Source organism: Acomys minous, assembly GCF_964271855.1.
Source record: "Acomys minous genome assembly, chromosome: 11".
NCBI lineage: Eukaryota > Metazoa > Chordata > Mammalia > Rodentia > Muridae > Acomys > Acomys minous.
Window position 1 is genome coordinate 86,711,655 of NC_140492.1, and position 14,888 is coordinate 86,726,542.

The 14,888-nt window shown below is 34.4% G+C and overlaps 1 protein-coding gene across 3 annotated transcripts in view; it reads right to left on the minus strand.

Annotated features, from left to right (window-relative positions):
* Positions 1–14,888, minus strand: part of RASA1 (RAS p21 protein activator 1) — a 74,395-nt gene that overhangs the window by 13,304 nt on the left and 46,203 nt on the right. For all 3 annotated transcript variants that reach the window (XM_084802673.1, XM_084802671.1, XM_084802672.1), the window contains exons 10-17: positions 10,721–10,841; positions 9,903–10,059; positions 5,452–5,539; positions 4,643–4,720; positions 2,849–3,006; positions 2,384–2,460; positions 1,127–1,299; positions 645–804 (exon numbers count right to left, since the gene is read on the minus strand). In XM_084802673.1, the coding sequence (XP_084658799.1) occupies positions 645–804; positions 1,127–1,299; positions 2,384–2,460; positions 2,849–3,006; positions 4,643–4,720; positions 5,452–5,539; positions 9,903–10,059; positions 10,721–10,841 (1,012 nt within the window). The remainder of the gene's footprint in view (positions 1–644; positions 805–1,126; positions 1,300–2,383; positions 2,461–2,848; positions 3,007–4,642; positions 4,721–5,451; positions 5,540–9,902; positions 10,060–10,720; positions 10,842–14,888) is intronic.

The following is a 14,888-nucleotide window of genomic DNA, read 5'->3' on the forward strand; positions in this document are numbered from 1 at the left end:
ACTACTCAAGTGTTTGCCTCCATGTTTACCGCCAGAATAATGGAGACAGATCTCTGAAATTAAGCAAGGCCTCAGTTAAGAGGTTCCTTTTGTAAAGTTACCTTGGTCATGGTGTCTCTTCACCACAACAGAATAGTGGCTATGAAACTTCCAAATTAAATAACATAAAAATCCCAGTGTAAATTAATTTAGTAGCCAAAATATGAATGTTGAGTTCTAAGAGAAGTTTTAAGGGAAAATAAAATGACATATAAAAATAAATATATCATTTTATCTACTCCTTAACAAATCTGTATTTTTGCAATTTTTATGATTAAAGAAGATAAGGATTGTCACCAAATCAAAAGCGCTGACAGAAAACAGATATATTAGGAATCTCTGAAAAGCACAGTAATAGGTATGGTGGCCTTGGAACTGCTATAGAATCTAGAAGCAAAACACGGCTGACACCTGACTTCCACCCATGAGTTGCTAAGTGAAAATTGAGGTAATACAGTAAATATCACACCACTGTTGATCACATACTGAGTCAGTGATCAGAACAAAGAAATTATTTTCTTATAGCTTCTAATACTTATATATTAAAAATACATGTTTGATAAATAAAATCTAGTTTTTAAAAATATTACACACCCATATATTACCTTCCATACTTATCTCTCTGTCATTTAGTGTGCATAACAACAATGATTCAAGCTTTTCATGAAGAAAAATCTTCAGTAGGATGCTGGCCAGTAGTGTTCTGTCTTGTCCACACACATGTGATAAAGCATAGACTACATGAAGTTCCTTTTGCAGTATAAGCTAAAAAAAAGTGACATAAAAAAAGACTGCTAAAAATACATAGCATTATAGATCCTTAGGGAGACTAATGGGAAATGTTCTTTCAATTAATCTTATAAAGAAATATATCTACTAAATACAATTGTTAAAAATAAGAGTTTGTAGCATGCATATTTCTAGCCTCATAAGACCAAAATCATAATGCATGGTTTTTACCTCTGTCAATAGTGTGCTATTAACATAGGACATTAGTAAAAATCCATTAAGTTAAACAGTAAATAGTAAATGTTTCTGTTTAGTATTATTAAAAATCATAGAAAATAATAAAAATAGTAAATAATACCTCTTTAAATTCACTGTACTCTTCTTCTGGCATGATTTTTTCCATAGAATATCGTGCTCGGACACGCAGGGATCCTGGCTCAATACCCTTTAGTGGTATATGGGAGCTTAGCAGAAACCATTCATCTGTGGCATGTCCTTTCTGTAACCTGCTCAACTGGCAACGCATAAATACTATGAAGGAAAGATAAATGATAACTGTATTTTAAAAACACCACAGTCATATATTTTCTTGTTAACAGTTTTCTCTAGTTTTAAATGCTATTCATGAAGTAAATTTTCAATAATATTGCAAAGCTAACACTTAACTGGTTTTTTCATTTACTGAAGGCCTGCTAGGTGACATTCTGTTGCAGGTTGGGGATGTGGGATTAAGAAATGATTAAGACCTAGTGTCTGACATGCATGGAAATGTATTAAGCTACCAAAAAGGTGCAGTTTCAGTACTGTAACAGTAGATAATACTTTTTGACACAAGGATACATAAATCAGCCTAGGGGAGTTAAAAATCCATTCCAATGAGCAAACTTAGCTTGGGAGGTTAAAAAAGGTAGAGCAATACAGACTACATCCACATAGACAGTCTGGCTTTCTCTGCCATTCCTGGGATTTTATCATGTAAGTAATGGAGAAATACTTAAAAATGTAAGCATTTACACAAGAAACACATTCAGAGAGCTACAGGTTTTAATCTGTCAGTATAGATAACTGTTTATACTAAAAGCCTGCGTTGTAAGAAGACATATTAACCTAATTCACCCTGATGTGAAATCAGTAAATCCCACTGCCATCTGTCCTACCAATAGGACGGGAAGAAATGTACTGCACAGAATAGGAAGAGAGCAGTTGATATTACAACAAATAAATAACACACATAAGTTTCCTGTGTATGTTTTTTCTTTGAAGGGCTAGGGATGAATCCCCAGGCCTCTGTGTGTCAGACCAGTATGCTACCATTGAGTGACGTGTAGGAAATTAGGGAAGTTAAAAAAGTAAATAGGATAAAAAGTGAACACCACTACCATTGCCTTGTCCTATCCTTTGGGAAAGTAGATATCTGTTATTTACATTGTAAGGATTTATAGTACATACACTCTAGCCATTTTGCTCCTTCATATTTCCTCTAACAATCAATATGTTTAGAATTGAACTGTTATACAGCTTGTGTTTCACCTCCATTTTCAAACAGTTCATTATATATTCTAAAAATATACACAGCATGCTTTTATTTCTTTAGAAAGCTTTATAATCAACTTACAGATATCTGGATCTTTGCTTTTCTTTGTTTTATTACTAAGCGTGATTTCAAATCTATTGATGTCGGGAGGAAGATCACTAAAGAAGCAAAGAGAAAAAATTTTAAAATGTTCTAGTATCAAACTACCTCATTTCTGTTTTAAAATTCAGTGTCTTAGATTTAAAACTAGATTATGTTATTTGTTATATAAAAATACTGAAAATTATATATTTTCCAGTAATCTTAAACTTCCAAGACCAATATAACCATTTAAAGAAAAATCTAGAAAATACAGAAAAGATTTGGTCATTGCTTTACAGTGATCTATAAGGCATTTTGCTAATATGAACAAATCTAACCAAAGATATCATTAAGACACCTAAAAAGACCAGAAACAGCTTTTATACACACACACACACCACAGAGCAGAAGGAAAATGTAATTATGTTTATAAAAACTGATTGAATATGATAAAATATTACTTACTCAAAAACAAACTCCTCTGACCATACTGGGTTTTGCCCCTCCCTTGCGTGAGTTTTTGCTACTTGGACACTATTCAAGTAGATGTTACAATATGGATTAGTAAAGTGTTTTACTGGTAGTTTATGGGCTTCTTCAATATGCAAAACAAGGCTGCTGACCTAAAGAGAACACAAATCCAAATACAACATTTCAAAACCTGTATATGAGACTTCAAAAATAAAAAATATTGGCTTGTTTATATATATATATATATAAAGCTTTCCTAATCAACTATCACTATCCAAACTCCAAATATCACAGTATGCTTACCAGAAAATTTCACTACTGCAAGAGTCCTACGGCTGAGGTCTGTCTTTCTGTCTTTCTTTTTGGTTTTTCAAGATAGAGTTTCTCTGTGTAACCTTGGCTGTCCTGGACTCGCTTTGTTGACCAGGCTAGCCTCAGAGATCCACCTGCTTCTGCCTCCAGAGTCCTGGAATAAAGGTATGCACCACCACCACCACCCAGTGCCTCAAGTTTTTCTAAGCCACTGTTTCTACCTTCTGATGCTACAGAAAAGACACTCATTCTGAGAAACTAATTTATTGGGTGTTGAGTGCCAGTTCTGTCACCTCGAACAAGTCAGTCTCTGAGCCTCACCTTTTTCATATATAAAATGTAAAACATTACATGCCATGTTAAGGACTGACAACAATCCATCAACACACAGCAGATTAACTGACACATCAAAAAGGCTCAAGGTAAACATATGTAACAATTTCTATACATTAAACACTTAAATTTATATTTATTTATATTATATTTATATATATTTAATATATACATATATTTATATAAAAATTAAATGTCCATGGGATAAAGGCCATGCTTTATGTTGCAAAAAGTATTTAATTATGCAAATAACTATATACTTCCAATAACACAGTAATGTTAAATTCAAAAACTTACTGGAAATATTAATAGAGGTCACTTTGCTTCATCAGTATATCTTCAAAATTCTAACCATATCAAAATTTGTTTACTTCCAATTATCTACATAAGCTAAGTCAGACATGTGGCTCCCACTGCAATCCTAGCATTCAAGAGACTGGTGCCAGTGCATTACTGTAAGCTTGAACCTAGCCTGGGCTACGAACAGAAACCCTAACTCTAACAATAAAAACATTTAAGATGGTATAACATAGTACACATCTAGACAAAGGAGCTTAGCTCAACTTCCTATAAATAAAAGTTTAAACAAACTTTGTTTTAGTAACATTGGCTATTTCCTACAAATCATATAGTCAGTCTCAAAAAAACTATACTATGAAAACCAGAAGTTTTAAAGGATACTGCTATGGGTACCTTTTCAGAAGTATCTTTCTGCTTTTGAATTGTTTTGTTAAGTGGAAAAAATAATCCTCTGTATTTATTTAAAACCTGGCACAGTAAAACTGGGATTGGCAGTACTTGTGTAAAGAACTCTCCATGACAAAAGAGTCTGCTACTAAGTCAGGCAAGTGACAACAAAGCTGTAAAATGCCTAAAACTCTAACCTTTCTACTCCTAAGAAATGTTAGCAAAAAATAGCATGTATAGAAAAAAAAAGCAGACAGGTGCTGTGGCCTGTAATCCCAGCACTCTGGGAGGCAGGGGCTGGCGAATCTATGTGAGATCAAGGCCAGCCTGGTCTACAAAGCGAGTCCAGGACAGCCAAGGCTACACAGAGAAACCCCGATTTGGGGGTTAGGAAAAAAAAAAAGCCAAGTGATGTGAAGATCAAATTGTTATAAATCAGATACAATGAAGTTTCACCTGACGAAGACGTTTATTAGAACTCCCTGGACTACTTTTCCGTAAGCTGCAAAATGCTTGCAGACCTTTCATCCAATCCTATAAATAACAAAAAATGACATAGTATTACAAAAACACAGACATAAGTTTATTCAGTTATCAATTTACTTTCTCTACATTTAATTACTATTTCTGTCTCTAGACTGCCATTCCTAGTCTCAGAATATACTATACTGTATTTCTTTCTGTCCCAGCAAAATCAAACAAGAAACAAAATAATAGTTCTCTCACTCTAATATTTTTATTACTTTCTAAGTCAAGGGGCCTATTTAGGTTCCACAATATTACAGTCATCTGGTTCATATCTAGGCCGGGCAGATGATAGTCTATTGCCAACAAAGGCACTTTCGTTCACTTTTAATCAAATTTATTTCTTATAAAGCCTCCTCAGAAAACAGCCATATTTGAACAAAATACAGTTAAATACTCTAAAATATTTCAACTGGCTGTCTGACTTTGGGGTTATACTAAGAACACCTGTAACTTATGGAAAATGATTTTAAATGATTACTATCAACTGAATCCATAGAGTATTTAATGGTCAATTTAAAATCATGCTTTTCATTCCTAATAAGCCTTCAACTATGTGTTTAAAAAAAAAGACTAAACATTAACAACAAGAACTTTGACATGGAGTTCCTCATTTGTTGAAATACTCAGATTTCAGACATGCCTCCGTAACACTCCACTGCAGTTTTCTACTCTAATTATCAAGGGAAAGAGAAGTTAGGCAAGCAGTAAGATCTCACGTTAGGAAACAGTGGTCTCACCTCTGCTTGTTCTGGTGTTTCTCCTGCGAAGTAAAAGATGTAATGTTCTTCACTGAAGTGCTGAACTACTATCTGAAAACAGTTTGGCCTTGGAACACACACACACACACACAAGAAAAATTTTAAAAAAGAAGGAAGGAAAGGAGAGAAGGAAAAGAAAAGAGTTATTAAGAAACTTTTTAAAAATTAAAATATTCATAGCAACTTTTACAACCACAAGGTAGTATAATTTAAGACTGTCATAACTGTTAGTTTAGAGAAGTAGGTATTTCATTCTGACAGATTAAAATATCATGTGCATACATTTTACAGAATTGAAATTGTCTCTCTCAAGGTTTAAACTAAATAGCAATACAAATTAATACTAAAACAGACAACAAAGAGGAAAGTGATAAAAATTTTGAAGTAGAAATTTTTAGAATTACACAAAACTGATTCACAGAAACTGTGACATGTACTGGAAATGCTTATTTCTAAGCAGAGTGATATGAATGTTCTTTACTACAAATTTCTATATTTTCAATTTTTTTACAAAGTTGGTTTTTTTGTTGTTGTTTTTTGTTTTTCAAGCCAGGGTGTAGCCCTGACTCTCTTGGACTCACTTTGTAGACCAGGTTGGCCTAGAACTCACAGAGATTCGCCTGCCTCTGCCTCCCTGGGTGCCAGGATTAGAGATGTGCACCACCGTACCTAGCCAAATTTGATTTTTTAAAAATCTATTAAATCCATACCACCATCTCTCCTACATCCTTTGTTCTGAAGTTTAATGACATATAGTGTGTGTTCGTGTCTTCCTCCAGTATGAATCACTATAAACCATTTGTCAGATATTTGTTTTAGAGAGGTGTTGACTTTCCAACTAAACTTGATAATAAAATGTTTAATAACGAAGAGCCTGTAATTTTTCAGATCTCAGTATCATGCACATGTTTAAGACAATTTTGTTCGTGCTTTGGGAAGATCATAAAATAATGGAAAAAGTGAGGTGAGAATTTCTGATTTAAATATAATCTGATTATAACTAACCATCCAGACTAGGAAAATGTACAGGAATAACAAATGAAGATATACAGAACAACCCCCACTGACAAACCCCAAGGACAAGCTCATTTTGAGGGAGGCCGGACATTCTCGTTCTCATTCTGTTTCTTTTCAAGTCTTCCAAAAGATGTGTGGTAAAGACCGAAAGATATGAAGCCGATGTGCTAAGCAGAGAGCAGCAAGTGAAAGGCTAGCCAAAAAATCTAGAAGTTTTTACAGTGATTGGATAGGAAAATAGACCTCATGTCCTTCAAAGAGCAGGCTTTCATGCTGGACAGCTGACACTGACTATATTCACTAAGAAGGGTAATCCAAAGTTAGGCAGACTTCCTCAGCCTTGGAACTCGATCTTCGCTAGATCCCAAAAGAGTTTAAAAACAATATTTTCTGGAAGCAGTGATGTCGCTCAAGAAATTTTCACATCATTCATCCCAACATGAGCAGATATAAGAGCCATAACCAAAGGAAGGACAGCAGAGGACAAACAATGCAATACAGCTTTTAAGTAAATACAACCTAAATGTTAAAAAAAAAAAAAGTACAGATGGAGAACTTGGTATATAAAAAATAATATTTCTAAACTGAAAAATGTGCTGAATAAAATTAGTAAGTGAACTTAATGGAAGATCGAAAGATTAGTGGAGTGAGCTGTCAAAAGGTAATATGTAGAGGCAAGAGAAGATATAAAGCACAGAAACAGACCTGTGTATTTAGATACACGGGACATAGTCCAGCATGTGTAATGTGGACCCTAGAAGATGAGGAATGTTGCAGAAGGAAGTGCTACAGAAACATGCTAACAAAGATTTCCCTAAATCTGACAAAAGGCAGCAAGTCTCTCACTTAAGAAAAAATAATCAAAAAAAAAAAAAAAAAAAAGAAAAAATAATCATTAGAAAAAAAAAACTTTAACAGTAGGCACACTTTGGTTTTGCTGAAGGAAGAACCTTCAATGCGTCCAGAAAAGGATGACATTCATTACTGTGGTAACTAGACAGATATATCTAAAAGAAAAAATGAAGTGTCAGCAGAAATGATGGAGGACAACAACTATGATCAACATGGTTCAAGAACTCCAACAGAGAAGCGTCTAAATGCAGCATGGCATGGCTAATGCAGACACATTACTGTTTGAAGCTGGGAGTAAGCAACCGAGTGCTTGCTCAGACTTAGATAGGGCATCTGTATCAGTTCCTTCCACAAGGCTCAGAGTCTGTCATGAAGAGCAGGTAGAAAGAGTATGAGAGACAGAGGATGAGGAGGAGGTGTGTGAAATGCTTCCCACTTGACATGGCCTGGCTGTTGGCAAGTAACCTGCAGCTACAGGGCTTACCTACTTAAGTCCTGTACAAAAACAAGCCAGTTAAAGAGTCCGTATGGAGTGCAGAGGGCTTCCTTCACAAGCCCCATTCCTAGCTGAGGAGCTACTGGCAGCTGATGGCTTTTGGGGAAGGGAGAGACACTTTTCTTTAGGAGTGTAGCCACTGGAAGGTTGTCTATGCCCAAGGGGATGAGCTAACACTCAAGTTCATAGGGGCAGCATGAATTAGATTCTGGGTTCAAAATCTTTTTTATGTTTATAGAAAGCAACTGCCAAACAAAAATTTAACATGAAACACAATGTTTTCCTTTTAAATTAAATTTAGAAAACAAATATAATGCAAGAATGACTCACTCTATGGAAAAATAGAAGTGTGACAACTCTGCCATGAGTAGGCATTAGAATAATTCTCAATGAAACAACTTTCAACTTAAGCTCCTAAAATGTTTCCTATATAACATATAACATATACCATTATTAAAAATCTTAACTTTAATAAGACGGGACAAACAGAAAGTGAAAAGGCTTTGGGAAAACTGCATAACCACACAAGCAAACATCTACACAAGCAAGCATTGTTAGTCCAACATGTCTTCTCATCAGAAGACAGAGCATGCACATTAGTTGAGTCGCAGTCAGAGAAAACAACTGCTTTCTTCTACATTAGACTTACTTGAATGCCGCAAGTCTGTATGTTAGGCTCCATGCACTCACACAAAGCAGGGAGCAATGCTTGCTAAACAAACTTGCCCTTTTGTGCTCCGGTAGTTGTACTTTATAACATAACTCGTATCAACTTCATTCCATTTGTCTTGTTATGTGATAGGGGTATCTTTACTCTCATGAAAGGAAATATATTTTGCTGACCTATTTTCCTGGTCGCTTCTCAGTAAAGGTGCATACAACAAAAAGTTAATACTAAACTGACCTATTTCAGGAACACAGATCAAGATTTAAGCTTTGTTTTATAGACGTAACTTTTCATATCAGGTTTTGGACTAGGTATCATTAAATATTCTAACTAAGGTACATTTAAAGTATCATACAGCCAATTTCTACAGGTAACTATGCAGTAGAAATAAGAAATGATGGTGCAGTGATGCTAAATGTGTATTTATTGCTTTCCAACTGTCAGAGCACGTCTTTGTTCTATAATTCTCTTTTTAAAAGTTCACTCTTCATTCAATAAATAGGTGAATTCAAGTTATTCCCACAATGAGGGTATCTGCTACAGAATAAGCATTTTTAACAAAGCCCTTTTTTCTTAGCCAGCTAATGTTCTTTGGTATTCAACAGTCAGAGTCTAATCTCTGTTCTTCCTACAAAAGCAAAATAACACATCAAGGCTGAAGCACCTGGATTTTGTTACAGCCTTCATTCTTTTTAAATAAAATTGTTAAATATGAATTCAAGTGTACAGATAAAATCATGCCCATATTGCTTATTTCCAAGAAGAAATGTATGGTTTAATTTGGTGGCCCTCAACTGGGGTAAAATCTAAGGCCTACATCTAATCCTCTGTTGCCACAGGAGACACTTCTCCCCACACTGTACTACTCAAGCTGGGAAAGAAGGGACGTATTTCCATCCCGTCTCCTTCAGTGAATTCTATCTTGTGTTTTTAAAATCAAACCTTATGCCCTTTTCTAACTAGTTTCTTAGCTCTAGTGAAGATACTTTTGTATATGAATAGTTGTTCCAATTAATATGCAGAGATGATAAAGGCCGTAACTCTGCCACGTTGCTCCAACCTAGTCTTTCATATTGTTGAGTGTGTTGGGGGTAGAATTCTCATCCTTATCATCAACCTTCTTTTGTTTTAAACAATTCCTTCTATGACAGAAGTAGGAATACCAGGGTCAAGTGAATTTATGAAAAACTTCAATAGCTAGTCCTACTACTGAAATGCCATTCCAAAGGTGTCTAAAAGTCAAATTGTACACAGAGCATAGTCAACAGCTAAGCAAAAAAATTACCCTTAAATAAACTTTAGATGACTCTATGATCTTAAAATAGGTTATGCTTCAAAATGGTCTGAAAACATCCATTATTATTATTAAAACGGTTCTTAAGGAAACTAGTGTCTTACCTGCCAAAGAGACTATCGTGAACAACGTAGACAGAACACACACTGAGATCTATTAGCCCTTTTGGTTTTGTAGCTCGTTTTTCACTTTCAAAATAAATAAGTTGGGCGTCACTGCCCTCTAAGATAAAATACAAATTTTTCCAACGTTTTCCTTTGCCTGTTAAGAAATAGTTGTCTTTCTTTAGGAACTATAATATTTTCAAAATACAAACAATTAAATATACTTCTATTTTCATTCTAAGTTTAAAGACTAGATCAATCAATATAAAATTATAAAATGCCTATAACCTGCATAGAAAAATGCTTTTTGTTATTAATGCTTGTTTAATGAATTAATGAATGGTAGAGTTCATTAGAATAGTTTTAACTCTATCTTCAGAAATTTCATTGTGGTAAAATCTTCAAAATTTTTATTTTAGAGTAATGAATGGTTCACTACCACAATCCACCCCTCAATAACTTAATGTAAAAGTGAAGTAGTTCTATAGAGTAAAATTTTAGTACCCAGATGTCCAAGTGCCACAAAGAATTTCTCTAAGAAATCACAAGAGAGTCTGAAACTAAGTTAAAATTTAATGACAAGCATGGAAAAATACAGGCTGGTTCTGAAACTCTGACTAGAAATGTGGACTTAATAACTGAACTAAACCAAATGTTCAAACATGCCATCTGTGAGCTCTAAACAAGTATCCATTACTAGTGATCCTTGACAAAACTGACAGATATCTTATAATATGTTTTGTATATAATATTTATGACTATCACGGTGAGCCGTGAAATCCTACATTAGTAGTCCTTATTCCTAAAAGTTTACTTACCCTTCTTCAGAAGGTAACCTTTTTTAACAATATTTTTATAAAAGGCATCCTTTGTTTTACGACGAATTGTGTTATAGATTTCCTTCCCATCTACAGTATCATTGAGAACTTGTTCTTGATCCTAAATTGTAAAAACATTATAATTACTTAGGAAAATATATCAAATCGCTAACTAAATATCTGGTAAAAAATATTTCTAATACTAAAATCTAAACGTAAAATTTCCAAAGGAATTCTCAAAAAGGTTTGATTTCTTAAGAACAATGTCTCATAGACAAATGCTATTTCAAATCCTCATTCAGCTTATTGTATTTTACAGTAAATGATACAGTATCCCAGAATTAATAGTAAGTCAGGAGGCAATGTGAATTAGAGCAACCATATTTATAAATGTTCTTTCCTTTCTTCTGAGAAACTATGGAGCTGAGTGAAGGCACTTCCCCACCTTAACACTCAGCTTACCACACAGGTGATGCAGCACATCTTTACAGCCACACAAGGTGTTTGTTTATAAGCTGTTCTTCCCACAACTTCACAGCTTTCTTTTGCTTTAATACTTTTATGGCCACTTCCACAAGAAAGCCTCACTTCTTTTTTCACACTAAAGCATCATATTTATTATAACACTTACATGTTTTCTTTTTTCATTGGGGACATTTAAAACAAGACTACATTTTTTTTTCAGTTCCTATATTCTATTTTGTATCAATGATGAAATATTATACTTTGAACTCCAAGCTCTAGGTTTTTATTACTTGGCTTTACATATCAGGCTTTAGTGTATATATTACATTTGACAGTAATTGCTAAATTGCATAAAGAATTATGTTATAAAAATACAAATTAATCATGATCTTCCCAAATAAATTAATTTTCAATTGTATCAGGGTATGCTGCACTCAATTTTCGTACTCCTATTTATTTACAGTAGTTCTTTTATTTCTGAAAGATTACTGCTTTATGATATTTATCCATTTGAGGAGGCTTTTTTATGTCTATTCAACTTCCTATAAATATAGAACATTAAAGGATTTTCTTAACCCCCTGCCCCCACCCCAAGACAGGGTTTCTCTGTGTTATCTTGGCTGTCCTGGACTCACTTTGTAGACCAGGCTGGCCTCAAGCTGTGTCTGCTTCCCAAGTCCTGGGATTAAAAGCATGCGCCACCACCACGCCCAGCTACATTAAGGGATTTTTTGTTCTATTTTGGGACATTCTGTTGATTCATTTCCTTATTCAGAAATTATGCCCAGGAACTAAAATGCTAAGAAAACAGAAGCATTAAGATAAAAGTGGCAAACTATAGTGTGCACGCTAAATCAGCCCATTGTCTCTCTTACTTTGGTGATGTTTTGTGGTACTGTGGCTTGAAACTCTGATGTTCCGCACATTATTACTCATTAATGTCACTAAGTGTACCACTCTCAAACCTATTCCTCTATTTTTGTACCAAAAATTTTACTAGACCACAGACATGTTTACTACTTTATATCTTGCGTATAATTGTTTTCAATTTCCAACGTACAGTTAGTTATTTGAAATATACATTGGATATGACACAATGTATTTGCTACCTTGCCCTTTATAGAAAGTTTTGCTAATTCCTGGTAAAGGACAAAGATGCAATAGTGAAATTAAGTCCTCTTTGTTATATCACCTTTGGTTTTTAATGTATTGCCAGGTATTACAGCATTTTTTAAAAGGGTAAGCGGACATTTTCTTGCCTTTTGTTAGCATTCATTAAACACAGCTAATTAAAATGTTAGACATTTAATTTTATGCTATGAATGTCAGGTGGGGGGAATTAGAGGAAAATACTTTACATTTACCAAAACAAGGAAAGACTGAATTTAAAAAAATGGCTATATTCTGGATTTTATTGTGAAGAAACTGATACTGATAACTAAATCTCTTACATGACAAACAATGAATTTTCTGAAATCTAAGAACCAATGAGTATTTTTCTTAAAAATCTAAGTTGGGAAATTTGAACCACAAGTCAATCTACAACAACAAAGAACAGCCCTAGCCAACTACCATATGCACATGTATGTATTCGCGTGTTTATATTCAAACACACACACACACACAAACACACACACACACACGTGGGGGGGGGGGGACACACTAGAGCGAGCAACCTTATCTGGTTAGTCATTTAACAGGGAGGTCATCATCATGCACTCTTATGACAAGAACAAGATTATACTACTTTGCTAGATAAAAAGTATTAATGTTACTTAATTTTTTTCATACTTATTTCATGAGAGTTGTGAGCTAATACTGAAAATAAGTTGTATAAAAGGTTATTAAAATAAAACATATATTATAAAAATAAAAAATCGCTGGGGTGTCCTAAGTTGGTATTTCTAAATATAAAAATTTTCAATTAGAGAGCAATAAACACTGTACTTTTTTAAAAATGGCCTTCAGTGGTTTCTGAAGTATCTATTTTGATAAGCTAAGCCCTCATTTATAATATTTAAAGTTTGCTATCAGTATTGCATGGATAAGAACCAGAATAACTAAAATACAATGACAGGTTGTTCTGTGTGCACATTAAAAAAAAAAAGCTGAAGAGCAGTTAGCTGCACTCTGAAGACTTGCTCGTTTAAAAAAGCTATGACTACACACGGGAAACACAGAGCAAGAGCTTGCTACATTTAACATTTTCTTTAAAAGTTATTTGGTGATTATCTGTTTCTTTTACACATCATGTGGAAAATTAAGTGCATAAATAAACATTAAAATAGACCTAGATGATAATTAGGGATGACTAATTTCCTCATTAATACAAATTTGTACTCGTCAATTTTTGTTTCCATGGTGATAATCTTGGTATTTAGCTGTAGAATGAGGTGTACTTATTATTTAATACCTACCACATTCATACTTAGCTTTAAATACAGACTTCACGGTAATTGTTAAGCATTTTGTGTTTCTGTGTATGTAGGTGCATGTGGATGGGAAGGCCTGCGGACAAGGTCTTTCTCTCAACTAATTAGAGCTTGCCCCTTCAGCAAGACTGGTTGACCAGAGCGTTCCAACAATAATTCTCTCTCCATATTCTCTCAGTGCTGGGATTATACACCACTGAACCCAGTGGATTCTGGGACATCAAATTATTCTCATGTTTATATCGTAAAGAATTCTAGTATCTTGTAAGATATGAGTAACAATGCAGTTTCAGTTGCAGGTTGTAATAAATCACTAAATGATAGCAAGGCATGTGCTCCTTATCTTGGGCCTCTTTCTACATAGTTCTGAACACGGAGATCTCATCTTACTCCCTGAGAGTAGTGGATAAACTGAGAATACACAGGCTACAGAAGGCAAACTTCAATTCTGACTTTGTTGCTACATGGCTAGGAAAACACCATTTAACAATTCAACTCAACACACTAAATTAATTGCAGATCACTAGTGTATACTCTGTTAGAGAGAGTCAGTGAATGTATTAAGTAAACTGTACATTAGAATATGTAGAGTGCTTTGCAGAGTAGAAGCAGCTGTGGTGTTAGTCTCTAAATAAATATCATTGTGAGGATAATTTTAGTAAACTTGAAAATAACTGAAGAAAAGTTAAATAGATTTCTAAGGGGAAAGCTAGCTCAAACATCCAAAGGAGGTAAGCCAAGAATATTTTAAAATGTCCAACAGGGCCAGGGGCAGGGTGCACGCCATTAATGTCATCCCTGGGGAAGCAGAGGCAACAGGATCTCTGTGAGTTCCAGACCAGCCAGGTCTACATACAGAGCAAGTTCCAGGATGGCCAAGGCTGTTACACAGAGAAACCCTGTCTCAACAAACTAAAAAAACAAACAGAAAACTCAAGGACAATAAAATTAGGTAAGTGGTTTAAGATTGAAATGTCGCTATAAAGTTTTCCAGTATGCCGCCAACAGGATTTTATCTTTTATTCTCAAATACTGAACTTTGTCAAGTATTAAACAGAAGAATGGATCCAAGCCACATTTTAAAAGGATACCTCTGTTATATGGTACAAAGGGACAAAGGCACACAATGAAATAAATCAGTATTTTCCATGGTATTCAGATTCCTAACATATTTTGAAGTCAGAGCAAGAAGGATGACCCCAACAGATTACACATAGTAAATAGGGGGGAAAAAAGAAAACCAAAGGATGAATGAGTGACTTGAGAAGTAT